Genomic DNA, 15,638 nt, shown 5'->3' with positions numbered 1-15,638 from the left:
CAAGGAGAAAGCAAAATTTGCAAGAACAAATATGAAAAGGAATGCAGGCTTCTGCCAGGAGTTGTTTAGTCATCCAGAATGGCTCTTAAACTAGCCCAGCCTGCTTGAATTTCTGTTCATGGGTTTTAAAAACCCAGAGTGTTCTCCTTTGTTTTCAAGGGTTTTGCAGGAAAAGATCATGATTCTCTACCATTAAGCTTCTATTGAGTGTCATGCTTCAGTCATGATATTTCTGATTAATGATGAGGCTAGAGAACATTGGGCATTTTCTGTATCTTGCAAAGTGTTGCTCACAAAACTCAGACATGATTCAAAACCAGCCTAAATAGCTAAACTAGCCTCAGTCACCTGAAAAATGATAGCGTGGAATCAGAATTTATAGTCACCAAAAAGGGAGTCTCTTGGAATTAACTAGGGAGGGAAAATCCTACCCTTATTTGGGGAGATAAATATTCTGCTTCTACTCTGTGCTCATTGTGATAGAATTAAAGAATAAATACCCAGGACTTTTTTTAGGGCAGCCAAGGTAACCCTGTTCTCTCATCCCATCATTTCCACACTTGCCTTCTAAATCTCATAGTAGTGAAGAAAATGTTCAGCAGAAGCTTAGCAGTTCTGGTGTTGTATTAGACACACAGATCTGCCTCTAACTGAGGTTTGAAGGATCTTCTTTTCTTATATACTAGGAGGAGCAACTAGAAGGAAAACCAGATTTATTTAATCTAAAATTGTATTAATGTTCTAGCAGGACCATAATCCCTGTGATGTTATGAAGTACTAATTGAATAATGTGCAAGACTTTATGATAGTAGAAAAATAAGATCTCATTTGGATAGCTAACAATGACAAATTAAATTTGAGGATTATCTGGTTGCAACATCAATTACCACATTATTTAATTCAACAGATACCTACTGAGAGCCCACTGTGGGCCAGGCTTCATCCTAGGTGCTCAGTTATAGTAATGAACAAACAAATAATGATCCCTGCCCTCATGGTGTTTAGACTGTAGTTGAGAAGAAGCAATACGTTCATAATAAATACATGGAATAAGTAGTCATGCAGTCTTTTAGATGGTGATAAATACCGTGGCAACAAGAACAAGTGGAACAGGTTAAGAGGGATCAGGCAGGCATTAGGATTCCATTGCAGGGTCAGGCTTGGGCTTTGTTGAGAAGGTGACATTTTAGCAAAGACTTGAAACAGGTGTGTGCGTTGGTCCTGAGGATACCTGAATAACTGGAGCAAGAGTGTTTCAAATGGAGAAAATTGCTAGAATAAAGGTCCGGAGCAGGAATACGTCCAAGAGAGGTCAGAGTGCGTGGAGCAGAATGAGAGGGAGAGTAGGAAGACATGGGCTCTGTGGACCAGTGGGGGTCCAAATCAGGGTGTTGGCTTTTCTTTTTAGTGAACCGGCCATTGATTAATGCGAGAGAATAACATCTTATGATTTAAGTTTTAAAAGGATCACCCTGCTTCTTTGTTGAGCATAGACTGTAGGGGGTTGAGGCAGATGCAGGGAGGGCATTTAGGAGGCTCTCGTAGTGATTGGATAAAGGATGATGGTGTCTCAAACAGAGTTGAAAAAGGTTGTATTATGGATACATTCTGAAGGTCAGCAGTCAAAGCTGATTGATTGAATATAGGGTTCCAGAGAAAGAGAGGAGTTGGAACTGGAGGGGTAGAGGTGCCTTTAACCGCAATGGGAAAGGCCAAGTTCAGTTTTGGAAATGTTGGAGAGAGTTCTAAACATATCTGAGTGCATATGTGTTGTATAACAGGTGACTTGATAATAGAAATTTGAAATATGAAAGTGGTTGGCATATAAATAGGATTTCAGTCAGGAGACTGGATGAGATCTCTGAGCTGGTGGATGTTGATAGAAATGATATGAGGACCAAGGATTGACCCTGGGGTGCCCCAGGTTCAAAAGATCTGAAGGAAGAGGAGCAACCAGGAAAGGAGACAGTGACAGCAGCCAGTAAGATAGGAGGAAAGTCAAGAAATGTGAAGCCATGGAAACCAAGAGAAGAAAGCTTATCTAGAAGTGATTGATCAGCCATGTCAAATGCTGCTTATAGGTAAGTATGGCTACAGGTGGACACTGGAGTTGGCAATATCAGGCAGCTTTCCTTTTACAAGAGGAGTTTTAGTAGAGTAGAGGGGTTGGAAGTCTGGTAGAGGTTAGTGTAGGAGAGAATGGGAGAAGAGGAACTAGAGAAAGTGAGTACAGATGATGCTTTGAAGGAATTTGCTGCAAAGAGAGTAAAGTAGCAGCCAGTAGCACTTTCTGCCTTGCTAGCTGGCTCCAAGAAGGACCCGCCCACACTTTATACAAGTGCAGTTACTATACAGCTCTTCAAGCATACTTTAGTTTTATGAAGTAGATATGTACCATCAGCATAGAACTTCGGAACCAGATGAGACTCTCAAGGTCATTTCAGTTAATCTCCCACATAATAAAGAAATCTTCATTATGCTAATACAACAAAAATAAAAAACACAAATGTTATGTGCTATCTTGGGATCTAGAGATGCAAAAGACACAATTCCTGCTCCTTAGAAACATATATTTTTAGTGGGAGAAAGCAGGTATATATGCTTCCTGTGTGATAAATGTTATGATAGAGGCACATGCAAAATATTGTGAAAGCACAAGGGAGAGAAGGTTAATTTGGGGAAGTTAGAAAAGATGGCATGCATAGGAAGCTGACATGCTCATCTTAAAGATGAACGTGATGTTTTCCAGCGAGGTTGCTGGGGAGAATCCCTTTCTCAGGTGATAATCCCAGCTTTTGTTTGAATGCTGATAGCTACAGAGAGCTCACTACATTATGAGGCCAATTCCATTTCAAATAGCAATAATTGTTGCAAATCCATTTCTTATATTAGACCAAATAATGCCTTCTAATATTTCTATTCATCAGTCCCAGTTTTCTCCTCTGGTGCTAATGGTCAAAGTCTTACCTCTCTACCATATAGATAATTTCAATATTTGAAAATAGATATTATGGCTTTTTAAAGTCATCTCTTTCCATGTTGAATACAAGGGAAATGAATAGTCTCAGGCTGGGTTCCCTGGGAAGCAGCCCCTGAGATCAAGGTTGGTGTATAGATAGTTCAGTAGGGAGTGCTCTTGAGCTTAGGGAGTGCTTTCAAGATCAAGAAAAGGACGGGAAAATGGGGCAGGAGTGGGCAGAAGGAGAAGTAAAGGTGTGATGCTTTTTAAATGGAAGCTCCAACCAACCCTGTTGGGAGTTCTGAAGATACACCGATCCTTCAGAGTGGTCCAGAGCTAGAGCAAGGACCAGGCCTTTAATTCCATGACAACCAGTCATTGGGCCAGTTTACTCCAGCCAGAGGGCATGACTTTGGGCAAGGTGGTTCTTTTCAGCTGATGCAATCCCCAAAGTGGGCTGATGGCTGAAACCTAATGCCAGGTTGTACTCAGCAGCTGGAGTAGCCAATCATTTATCTCTGAAGTGGGTCTGTAGGGGATCTGGCGATGCAGAAGAAGAACATCATGTACTGCTGCTAATTTTTTGGCAGTTATTTTCTGAGACAGATAATACAATGAAAAAGTACCTGGGTTTTATTTTGTTTGTTTCTTCTTATTAGTAACCAAACACCATGAACAGCAAAGTGATGAGAGTTGAAGATAATGGTTCTAGACTGATGAGGTCTAATGTACATTGCACCTTTCCTGTGCCAATTGTTCATCTCAGTGGCCATTTATATAGGAATGCTTTAAAGATACTCTCAAGGCAAGTTAAGAAGTACATTCATGCAATAGATATGTCTGGGATCTTACTAGGAGTAGGCGACTGCTCCAAGGACCCACACACATCACCATGTTGTAATGATATTAGGAGATAGCAATGTAAGTAAGGAAGTAAACTGAATTCTATCCCATCCTTCATCCTGGAAGATGACAGTTCTCATGGTGATCACAATGTGAGCTGGGTGCCGGCAAAGACGGATGTGTGACCACTAGTCCTTTCCACTCTGCACACATATGAAGATTGCTCTTTGATTTGTGGCTTTGGCCCTAATTCACAAAGCCTGTCACTGCTTACAAGTTACAGTAAGCCCAAAGCTTTGTTGAAAAAGAGCTGTCCCATTCCTGACTACTGTATACCAGATTGGTGTATCAACTAAATTAACAACACCGGACCACTTGTTATACTGGGAAACACTGCCCAAGCTAAAGTTGTCTCTTGATTTCTGTTTGGCTTCGTTAACTTCCTCCTGATGCCACAGATAAGATCATCATGTAAGGCATTCTTATTAAGTGAAGACTGTCAAGAGAAAGTGGTAGAACTAGGCATTGATAGGAGCAGAGGAGTGAAAAAAGGGATGTTTATAGGGATGATAGAAGGAAAAGTAAGATGGGGACATGGTAGGGGTGTGATGGAGCCATTTTTTTCTTACTTTCCCCATCATTGGCTTTCTTCCCGTAGTAGCTGGCAGTTTCTTTAGGAGCTCATTATAACTGTGAGAGAGTTTTAACAGAAGACTTAGAGAGGAGAGGGTCAGGTTGGTATATACTAGATTGGTTTTCTGTTAAATTCAATCTTACTAGCATAGGCCCATTTACTATGGACCTCTGTGAGTTTACTTTAAAGCTATCTCTCCATGTGTATTTGAACATCCTTGTGATAAGACATGTTTATTTATATCATAGAATGGGTCATCTTTGTTTATCATTGGAATCCCTTTCATCCTAAGCCTGTGCATTCTAAGGCATATTTGGGAGCCTTTGTCACTTTTGATATCCACTGGGCTTGTGAAAACTCAAGTGATAATGTGTCTCGTTTGAGGATCCCCCAAATTCCCTTGAGCTGGAAGTATAACAAGAAAAACAAATGGCCGTTTATTTAAAATCGTAGCCATTCTGGGAGAGTTGTTTGTTATTGGCCTTCCTCTTCTGTTGTCGTGGTTTCCTGTGGGCCCCTGACAAGTCATGAAATAATCAAGCATTGTTGCTTTGGATTCCTGCTGTATCCTAACCTAAGGACAAGGTTGGCTTCACTGGAAGAACAATACTTATATTGCAGCGGGAGAAAATCGGGAGCATGGGCAGGCTGCAGTTTGGAATGGACACACACAAAATCATTATTTTATTCCAAATTATTCCCACCCACCCATTCTTGGTGCCCCACCCTCTCTACATTTCTGAATTACATGATGCTGAATTACACGGTCCTCTTTGACTGTATGTTTAAGCCATGGGAGGAATTCATGATAAGCATTATTTGATCTATAGTAAAAGGAGTCACCACCCCAAATGACTAAGGATCTACTGTTTCATTCTGGATAGCCTGTGGAAAATGTGAAAAGTTCAAGCCACACAAAGCAACAGTGGCACTGGCAAAGCAGAGGGGCTGGCAGCTTTCATTGCCGAACCAGTGTTTTTGAACACTAATTGGATATTTCCCAACCTGCATTTTTTGAATACGTGGTGCAGCCAAAATACTCAGCAATCTCTCAAGCTGCACAACAATATGCTCCCAAACTAAGAAATAACTGTATGAATTGTTTAAAAGCCTAGTCTCTTGTAATTGAAAGCTCCAGCCTGGGAGATAAAAAAGAACTGCCCCTTTGACAAAATTTTAGTTTTTTCACCTTGGATTGCTATAAAATGGAGATGAACCATCAGGAAGAATATAGGGCCACTACCCAGGAGGAAGCTAGGGGAGAGTGGACTGAGAGAGAAGAACAAGACTGGAGGGGTCTTTATTTTGTGGTTTCAGATTCTTCAAGCTGTAAGGTGGAGATAAAATGCAGGGCTTGACATCTCATGACAGCCAGAAAAATACAGCTTCAGACGGGAGAAGTTTAAAATGGCTCCTTTCTCAAAAAGAGGGAAGAAACAGATGCTCAGAACTGACAGGGGGTTGTGTGTGTGATGCACAGGTCAGGTCGAGATCGGTGCTGTTACATATGTAAGAGAAAGAAGAATCTTTTACGTGTTGCTCTAAAATGAAGCTTAATCTCATATGAGCTTGAATACAAGTCATTCTAACTCATGCCTTAAATATACTGTTTGAGCCTTACTCTAACTTGCATATCTCATTATCAGAGTAGATTGATGGCATTTTGAATTATTCACTCTGACTGAGTCATGTACATACACAACCAAGAGGCCAAAAGGCTTGAAAAGTGGCAAGTGTGTGTGTGTGCACATGCGTGTGTGTTTGTAAAATTCATCTGACAGTAAAATCTGACCTGAACTGACATGAGGCCATTTAGAGTCCTTACCCCACTTTATGGGACTCTATATGTTTTACTGTAGAGATAGCATATTTGGTTTTAGGAAGCTATGTCTGGCAGTAGCCCCAAAAATTTAAGACAAGGAGAGTCTAGACCTATGTTGAATTCTTCTGGAGACTAGGAGGTAGTTTTAGGAAGAAAGGTGTTACAAATGTTTGCAACTTAAACATATCCCATTTTAGAAGCATTATTTGAAAAGTAAATAATGGACACAAACATTTCTATGCGGTTGTTTCACATTTTCCCTTCTTATCATTGGTTTGATTTTTCTCTCTCTCTCTCTCTTTACATTTTACTATTCTAGGATGAATCCTCCATGTTCTTCCAGTTTGGCCCATCAATTGAACAGCAAGCTTCTGTAATGCTCAACATCATGGAAGAGTATGACTGGTACATCTTTTCTATTGTCACCACCTACTTTCCTGGCTATCAGGACTTTGTAAACAAGATTCGCAGCACCATAGAGAATAGCTTCGTGGGCTGGGAGTTAGAGGAAGTCCTCCTGCTGGACATGTCCCTGGATGATGGCGATTCTAAGATCCAGAACCAGCTCAAGAAACTTCAAAGCCCCATCATTCTTCTTTATTGCACTAAGGAAGAGGCCACCTACATCTTTGAAGTGGCTAACTCAGTAGGACTGACTGGTTGTGGCTACACATGGATTGTGCCTAGTCTGGTGGCCGGGGACACAGACACAGTGCCCTCGGAGTTCCCCACTGGACTTATCTCTGTGTCCTATGATGAGTGGGACTATGGCCTCCCTGCCAGAGTGAGGGATGGAATTGCCATAATCACCACTGCTGCTTCTGACATGCTCTCTGAACACAGCTTCATCCCTGAGCCCAAGAGCAGTTGTTACAACACCCATGAGAAGAGAATCTACCAGTCCAATATGCTAAATAGGTGAGTATGGCACAGCGGGTGCACTGTTGGTGGAGGTCAGAGTTCAGCTTCTAGTACTAGGGTTGGACACTCAGAAACTGTGGGAAGGGCAGTTCAAGATGTCACAAGTTGAAGGCTGTCCCCTGGGATGGCAGTTGTTCATGATGGTGCGAGTGTTTCGGATCCAAAGCTTGCTGTGGCTGTGTTCTTGTTCTAATAAACACAAAATGGCTACCACTTATGATCACTTCCATGTGTTAGGTGTTACCCTAAGTGTGTGGCATTTTTACCTCATTTAATCCTCAGAGCAACAACTCTAGCTAGCATATTTTGAAAACTGTTTCCATTTTATAATATAAGACAGTAAGGCTTGTAGGTGTAAGTTGTCCCAGTCACGCTGGCAATGAAAGATCCATTTGGAATCGAACTTTCTCTGGCCACCATGTACTTGATCACTCTGAAAGACAGGATAGACACAGAAATGAGGGAGGATCAGCCCACGTACCAGTATCTTTGGAGTGCCGCTGTACTGGGAGAGGATGAAGAATAGGTTCCATGAGTCCCTAGGCACATGAAGAGGATTCTTCCATTGGTTCTTCTCTCCTTTGCTTCTCCTCTGTCTGCCTTTAAGAGCAAGAATGCTGTGGTAGAGGCAGCTTTTGTGGTTGCTCTTGTCTGGTTTACTCAGTAAGAAGATAAGGGTGGGGTTCTGCTTTCCTGACCTCATCTCCTAAACCAGCCATAACTACAGCAAGTTCTCCAAGGGGTAATTATGTGACTGTGCGTGACAGGACATTCTGTAGGATGCTTTTATGGTTTAATTATTTGTATAAAACTGCTACATGTGCACACTGTAAAAATTCAAACAACATGAAAGAACACAAAAAAGAAAGTAAAAATGACCTTAAATCTGACTAATGGGAGAGAATCATTGTTGAAAGAATTAGTGAATATCTTTTTAGACATTTCCCTCTGCATGTATACCTATGTGCATATAAGCCTATAATTTTACATAAATGGAAATGTATACATGTTGTTCAATAACCTGACTTTTTTTTTACTCAACAGTACATTTTAGGCATCCACTTTAAATTTATCAACTATCTTGGACACATAGAAAGGTATTTAGAAAAACTTAATACATACTCAAGTACCCATCATCCCAGCCTAAGAAATAAAATATTAGTGGAGGTTGAATGTGTACCTAGTTATACTTGTTTAATTTCTGGAAGGGAGTTGGACTGTAGCCTCTCAGCTCAGCTCCTAAACTCAAGAGTTGGAACTAAAGCTAGCATTAATGGCCCATGGACACAGACAGCAACATGATGAAGGCCAGGGGTAGGGGATCTGGGTGGAGGGGGCAAAGGGTGGAAGTGGGGGACATCTGTAATAGTGTCGACAATTAAATAAAATCAGTATTAGTGTAGCTGTGTCTGTGAGCCAATTCTAATATTCTCCCATTTTGAACTTTGCTCTTTCTGCCATCCCTAGTTATCACTGCTTGTTTGGTACTGACTGTCTTGGTTTTCTTCCTGCCTCTGGTAATTCTGCCTCAGGCTTCTTGACAGGCTCTTCTTCCTTTACACATCTCTTCAGTAGTAGTGTTTCACAGGGCTCTGTCCTAGACCCTCTTCTTTTCTTATCCATTACCAAGGATGCAATTAATAATGGCCATAAATTCTCCCAAATTGATATCTCTGGCTGCAAATTCTCACTTGAGCTCCAGGTCTATATCTCTAACTGTAACTAGGTATGTTTCTTCAGAACATACGATAGCCAAAGCTGGCCTGCTTTCTCCCCCCACCTCTTCTTGCAAAATCTGCACCACCCATAAAGCACACATTCTATTATCCAGTTGCCTAAAATACAATGTTTCAGTGTCCTTGATTCTATAACCCTGCCACCTAATAGCCAACCATGCCATTTTCTGTGGATTTCCTGTGGAGTGCTTTCACTTATTTTCATCTCTGTACCATATCCTACTTCATCTCTTCTTACTTGCATTGCTGTAGGGCCTCTTAAATATCTTCTGGCTCCTAGTTCAGCTTCTTTTCAATTTACATTGCAGCCAGAGTGATCTAAAGTGAAATGTGATGTCATCACTCTCCTGCTCAATACCATTCAGGGCCTCTTTATTGCCCCTATAATAAAGTCCCATCTCCTTAATATGGTTTACAATGTCTTCCACAGCATGGGCCCTCCTGTCTCTCCAAAATTGTCTCATGCTACTTTCTGCCTTAAGCACTGTATTCCTGCAATACTGAACTTACTTGAGTTCTTTGAGAATACCACATTCTCCTTCACACTCAGCTCTTTCCTCTGCCTTGGGTATATTCCCCAGGTGCCCCTTCCCACCAGTACACAAATGCAGATGCTCTTTTACCTGTCTCAAACTCTTCATTCTTCAGCTTTCACTTTTGGCATCACAACCCCTAGGAAGGCTTTTCTGCACCCAGCATCACCCTGTAATATGCCTATTATAGTTACATGCTTTATTATCTTTCTTCCTGGTAAGTTCTGTGAAAGCAGTGGCCTTTCTGTCTTACTCATTTCTACGTCTCCCCACTCCTAGCACAGCGAGTCCCAGAGAAAATGCTGGGAGTGAAAGAATGGCATGCCCTGAGATGCTGAGCTGCCCAGGGCATACCTGCTCTACAGGAGCTTTCTTGTTCTGCCCCTCTTTGCAAGATAATAGAGATTTTCTTCAAAAACTTACTATTTTTTCTGTTCTGTACATTCATGTTTTCTCCCACTCTTTTTAGTGTTTAATTCAAATCTGACTCAGATCATTTTATCAAATGTGTGTTCATTTAAAAATGCTAACAGTGAAGGACTATTGAGATTAAAACATTTGCTAAACGACACACAAAATCAAGTGGGTGTTACCTTAAAGCCCATAAATATGGTCCAGGAATGGCTGTTTATATCTTAAAATTTCCTCTGAGTAGAGAAGGACCTGCAGATATTATCATTTCCCATTTGGTTTACTTTACATTAGAATATAAATGTTATTTCTCAAGCGTGGCCTCTAACCACTATGTCTTTAAAACCACAGTTGTTTTTAACCTTTGTTATCACCTTCTATGGCCACTCTGGAAGGTAGCTCTCCTAGGTCCTCTCTGCTCCTTCCTTAGAGGTTGTTGTCACACAGCCACAAATACCCAGCTCCATCTTCTCAAGTATAGTAGTCTTAAAAGGAATAAGGATTATTCAGGGCAGATGGTTCACAAATCCCTCAAATACCAGTGCAGAGCAGAGAGAAAAAGTTTACCTTCACTTGATTTCTCAAGTATACTGTGGAAAGTGCCTGTGGACTTAGCATGCTTCTCCACTAAGACCCTTCCTCTATGAACTTTCTCTTCTGCCCCAGTTCCATTTCTCTAGAATCTTGTATTTATCTCCGCAGGACCTCTGCTCTTGGCTATCTCCCTGTCTGCATACCTGCATCCCCCTTGCATCTCCACTGTCTTTTCCTTCCTCTCCATCCAAGTACAGCCTCTTATGGCTCTTGAATCCAATCCCTAGCCTCTCTTGGAAATATGTTAATAGTTCTTCTCTCAGGAGCCAGAAAGGATTGGGGTTGACTAACAGGGACAAGAAGGAGCTGTCCTCAAAATCTCAGCTGTTATCACCAGGCACAACACTCAACATCACCAGTGGAATTCAATTAGGCACACTCAGTCTGAGTTCCTCCCTCTTATCCTGCTCTGAAATCAGACTCTTCCTCTGTCACTCTGGTCTCACCAGGGTCACTCTTTTAAATAACAAACCAAGCAGCCACACTTTAGCCACAGCAGGAAGTCTTTGTAAAATAAAATTGTTGCAAATAGTTGGTTATTTCATGAGGATGGCCCTCTGTTGGCCTGCTGCTCACCTCCCTGTAACAGCAGCGGGAGGAAGGGCCCTGGGGGGAGGTACCTGGGAGTGACCCAGCCCTAGGAGGACACCAGGAACACATAGTCAGGGAAGGGATCTCCTCTTACCTCCTGAAAACCCAGTAACCTGAACAGGTCCTGTCCTCCCCAGAAGCACTAGAAGGAAACATAAAGTTCTCATTTATACCTGACAGTGGCTTTCTTTTCATGTGAGGCAAGTTTATAAGTCTAGCTTTAGGGAATAGGGACGGAAAATTATATGATATCCCTGAATGCCGAAAAGAGACTCATATTTGAAGTGATTCACTTTTTACTGAAGGAAGTTTTTTTTAATGGCATATAAATATGCATTCTCAGAGCAGATCCTTAAAAATGATCTGTTTTAGTTCATTATTAAATAAACGTTATTTATCATGTGTCCATCCAAATTCCTTATTGTTACTTCTTAGCTCCTTGAAGCTCGTTCAGCAATAGACTTGGATACTATCTCCAGGTACAATAGGCTTTAGACTGCTGGGTGAGGATTTTCACCAGACTTGGGAGAAAAATACAGAAACTGTGCTCAATTTGAATGTCGACAGATTGTTTTTTCAGCGTCTGTCCTAAATGTCACATGGGGCATGCTGACACTAAAAGACAATTTGTCGTTTAACTGGAACTCAAATTTAATAGGACTCCTGTATTGTTTTGTTAAATATGACAACCCTGCTTTGTCAACTAATAAGAATTAATTTTTTGTGGGAATTTTGTAGCTTGCATTTATGCATTATTAGTAAACATACTACAGTACCCTATACCAGTGATTATCAACCTTTTCCACCTCATGGCACAAATAAACTAATTACTAAAATTCTGTGGTATACCAAAAAGTATATTTTTTGCCAGTCTGACAAAAAAACAAGCATAATTTTGATTCATTCACACTGGATGACTATTGTTGTGTTTGTTGTGGTCATTTTTTTACTTTGATGAGTTACAGGAAAAGAGGTCGGTGCCCTGACTAAATAGTTAGGTATTGAATGTTTTAAAAATCCCTGTGGCGTACTCTGGTTGAAAATTGTTGCCTTATACCATAACCTAAGACATGCTGAGAGAGTTTTATTCCAACTGGGACTTTGATTGAAAGAGAGAATTTCTCATGCTATGCATTTCTAAGTGAAGGATCTTCTTAGTTCCCGAGAAAAGTCTGAAAAGCTTTTGGTACCAACATATCTGAAAGTACTGAGAAAGGGATTTGGCCAGCTGTCTACCAGGGGTGTCCAACCTGCGGCCCACGGGCCGCATGTGGCCCAGGCTGGTTGTGAATGCAGCCCAACACAAAATTGTAAATTTACTTGAAACATTATGAGATGATTTTGTAAGTATGTGTCACAGTGTATCTAATGTGTGGCCCAGTACAACTCTTCCTCTTCCAGTGTGGCCCAGAGACGCCAAGAGGTTGGCCACCCCCGGGAGCCCTTCTTCCTTTCCCTGAGCAGGAGGATTTTTGGCCATTATTAGGCATGTGTCTGCATCTTTCTTTTATCACTTCCTGGGGCGGGGGCAGTTCATGATTATTTACCTTTTCAGTGTGCTCTCAATACTCCTCCAGTCTGTTTCTGTCACTCTGGTGGCAGTGCATCTGCCCCTTGCCTCTAGGTTCTCTTTCTCTCCTGAGGATCCAGCATTCCTACTCTTTATACAGGGCAACTTTTCAAACTTGTATAAAAAGCAGGTGCTCTTTGAAATGGCTGCATCTCAAAATAGTAAATCTCTTAGGAATGTTGCCTAATTATTTTTCCCCAGTGTCCTCAGTTTTCTTATTCAGCATACAAGCATGTTTTGCACAAAGCCATCCCACTCTTCCTTCTCCATTAAAGCCGCCATCTCAGACGGCCAGATTCCTCCTCCTATCCTAGTTTTTGGGAGATGGGCATAACCAGTGTGAAGAAAGGTGCTTTTTAGGTGCTTATTAAAAGATCTGTGATGAACACAACCTTCCTTTAACCTTGAGGCAGACTCTGCCTCCTTGGAAGTTATATTAGCTGGATTGTTCCCATGGGATGCCCACTTGACTCTCTTGGCCTGGAAAGTGCTGAGAGGTTAAGAAATAGATGAAGAATTGAGTCCATTAGTTTTTAGACACCATGGGCAAGAGCTGCTTGGTTAGTATCCATTACTGGTTATTAAATGTTCATAGAGTGCCAAACTCAGGCAGATTTATGGTAAGACAAGTATATATTAAAGGTTAACAATATAATTTACATGAGAACCAGTCAGACACTCCATGAATGCGTAGTTTTAAGTAGACTTTCAGGCATAGTGGCCCTTCCCCTGATTAAAGAAGTCTACTGGAATCCAAGGAAAGTTAGGTTTTCATATGAAATGTGAGGACACTCTCGTGTATATAGAGAGGCACTTCATCTGCTCATGGTGAAGAAGGAGATATAAATTGGGGAAAATAATGGGAGGATCTAATAACTGTCCTAAAAGTATTCAGTGCTTATTGTAATTCAGGCAAAGCAAGCTTTAACTGTTTATGGAAGACTAACCGAATGTGAGGATTTTCAAAATCTTCTGTTTTCTTCCACTCTTTCACATTTTTCACATCAGATATATAAATGGCCATTTTGGTAAGTGATCTTTGCTTCTTTTCCTTAAATTGGAACCTGTGAAGAACATTCGCAGTGCTTGACACCAAGACCCCTACATGATTCTTTCCTTAACTGCTATTTAATTTCATGGCCGAGTTGTAGAATTTAAAAGTTACCCATGATATTTTGCTGTTTCTTTTCTCTTCTGTTTTCTTTCTCCTCCACTTCCTCCATATTCTTGTATATCCTTTACTTCTTTCTCCTTTAAAAAACTATTTACAGTTTGGAGGAGAGAGCGGGAGACAGAGGGGGAGTGAGTAGGAAAAGAATTATGTTTCACTGAGGACAATTTTTTTTGAGGGAGGGAAGAGGTGCCTAGTGCTGGGAAAGAAGACACAGGTGGTAGGTACATTGTCTGTAGGAATAGGATGGTCTTGAAGGGGAAAGAATCAAGATCAGAGTATAGCAATGATTCAGGTCTCATTCTGAGTAACCGATTTTGCCTCAAAAAGGACAAAATGGATGGTGTTGGTGGTATGGGTTAAGAAGAGGGTCATGACCTCATGAAGCAGCCCCATTGTCATCAGTCTGAGGAAGTGATGAACTCTAGTACTGCTTGCCTTTCTCAGCACTTACTACATACCAGCACTGTTAGTTTTCCCATTTGATCTTTGCAAATATCCTGAGCCAGACACACGTCCTCATGATTCTCTGATCACCAGTTTAAAAAGGGTAATTTGTACTTCCCGCCCTCCCATGCGCTTCCTATGCCCATCTCCTGCTTTATTTTCTCTGTAGCTCTTGTCTGACATACTGCATGTGTTTTGTTTTTAAGTATTTTGTTGTGCCAGTCTCCTCGGTTGAATTCAAGTTCCATGAGAGCAGGACTTTCTTAAACCTCTGTGTTCCCAGCACAGTGATAGATTGTAGAACCTTAATAAGTATTTGTCAGATAAAAGCATAAAGGAAGATAGGAATCCTTATCCCCATTTTATATGTTTCTAAGAAACCTGAGGTCCAGGGACCGCCCAGGTTAGGCTGTGTGATGATGCCAGGATCTGTTCTGGGTCTGCCTGGGGAACCTGGATTTCAGCCCCTTCCTGTGCTGCACATTAGCCAAACTTGAGAGGAATCTCTGCTTCCCTTAAAATCAGAGCATTAGAGGGAAGAGTCCTTGCTGCTTATCTCATCCAATGCTTTGCATGCATGGATTCTCACAGAACACTCAATAGAATGATGAGAATGATTTTACAAATGTGAAAACAAAATCTCAGAGGGTCACTCATCTGTTAGAGGCTGGGTGGGCACAGAATCCAGGTGTCCTCATGGCAAGAGCAGTACTCTTCACAGGGCATGCCATCTCTTAACTGCTTGACCTTGTCCTCAGAAGGAGTGGCAAGCAGCCAGGGCTTTCCTGTTAACCTTTGCCCCATTCTGGCAATGTCCATATGATTCCTGATCCCTCGGTTCTTACCCAGACGAGTGTGCAAATTCACAGTTAATGGGAATTGAAGGTGGTGTTATTTAGGAATTGAGTGGGATCATTTCTCCATCTGCTCTCTCTTCCCACTAGAGGATAAAGGCTGGTTGGGTGGGGATAAGAAAGAGGGCAAGTTGCCAGAAAGCTGGAGTGCTGTCATTTATGGTTCCTGACATGGGCTGGAAGCTTGAGTGAGGGCTGGACCACAGCCGTTAAGGTCAGCTTAACTGACAGGAGATTCTTGAGAGATGGTTTCCTGGCTTTTGCACCTATATATATGACCTCACATATTTTAACTAAGCAATGGTTTGAGTTCTTTGTTCCCTCTGCAGTGTACCTGTCAGGGGTGCATAGGTGGTCATCTGCTGGAAGAAATCTCCAGGACCTGGTGTGGCTGATAGGGATTTAGGAGAAGCGGGGTATTGCGCTGGCCCGATTTTCGGAAGTGGTTGCTGGGGGCTCTGAACCGGCACCGCAGACAGAGGCACATGTGGAAGCTGGCAAGGGGCTGGCGGCAGGAGCCGGTGGAGGAAACTTCCTTGACTTTCAGGCTTT

At 41.7% G+C, this 15,638-nt stretch overlaps 1 protein-coding gene across 1 annotated transcript in view; it reads left to right on the top strand.

The window, feature by feature from the left end:
- GRIN2B (glutamate ionotropic receptor NMDA type subunit 2B) overlaps positions 1 to 15,638 on the top strand; it is a 279,080-nt gene that overhangs the window by 95,303 nt on the left and 168,139 nt on the right. Inside the window, exon 2 of the mRNA XM_053661458.1 lies at positions 6,578 to 7,176. Within this exon, the coding sequence (XP_053517433.1) occupies positions 6,578 to 7,176 (599 nt within the window). The remainder of the gene's footprint in view (positions 1 to 6,577; positions 7,177 to 15,638) is intronic.

Source organism: Artibeus jamaicensis, unplaced genomic scaffold, assembly GCF_021234435.1.
Source record: "Artibeus jamaicensis isolate MK-2021 breed Jamaican fruit bat unplaced genomic scaffold, CSHL_Jam_final contig_233, whole genome shotgun sequence".
Classification (NCBI taxonomy): domain Eukaryota; kingdom Metazoa; phylum Chordata; class Mammalia; order Chiroptera; family Phyllostomidae; genus Artibeus; species Artibeus jamaicensis.
Note: the sequence above shows the minus strand (reverse complement) of the source record. Positions and strands in the feature narration are given on the sequence as shown.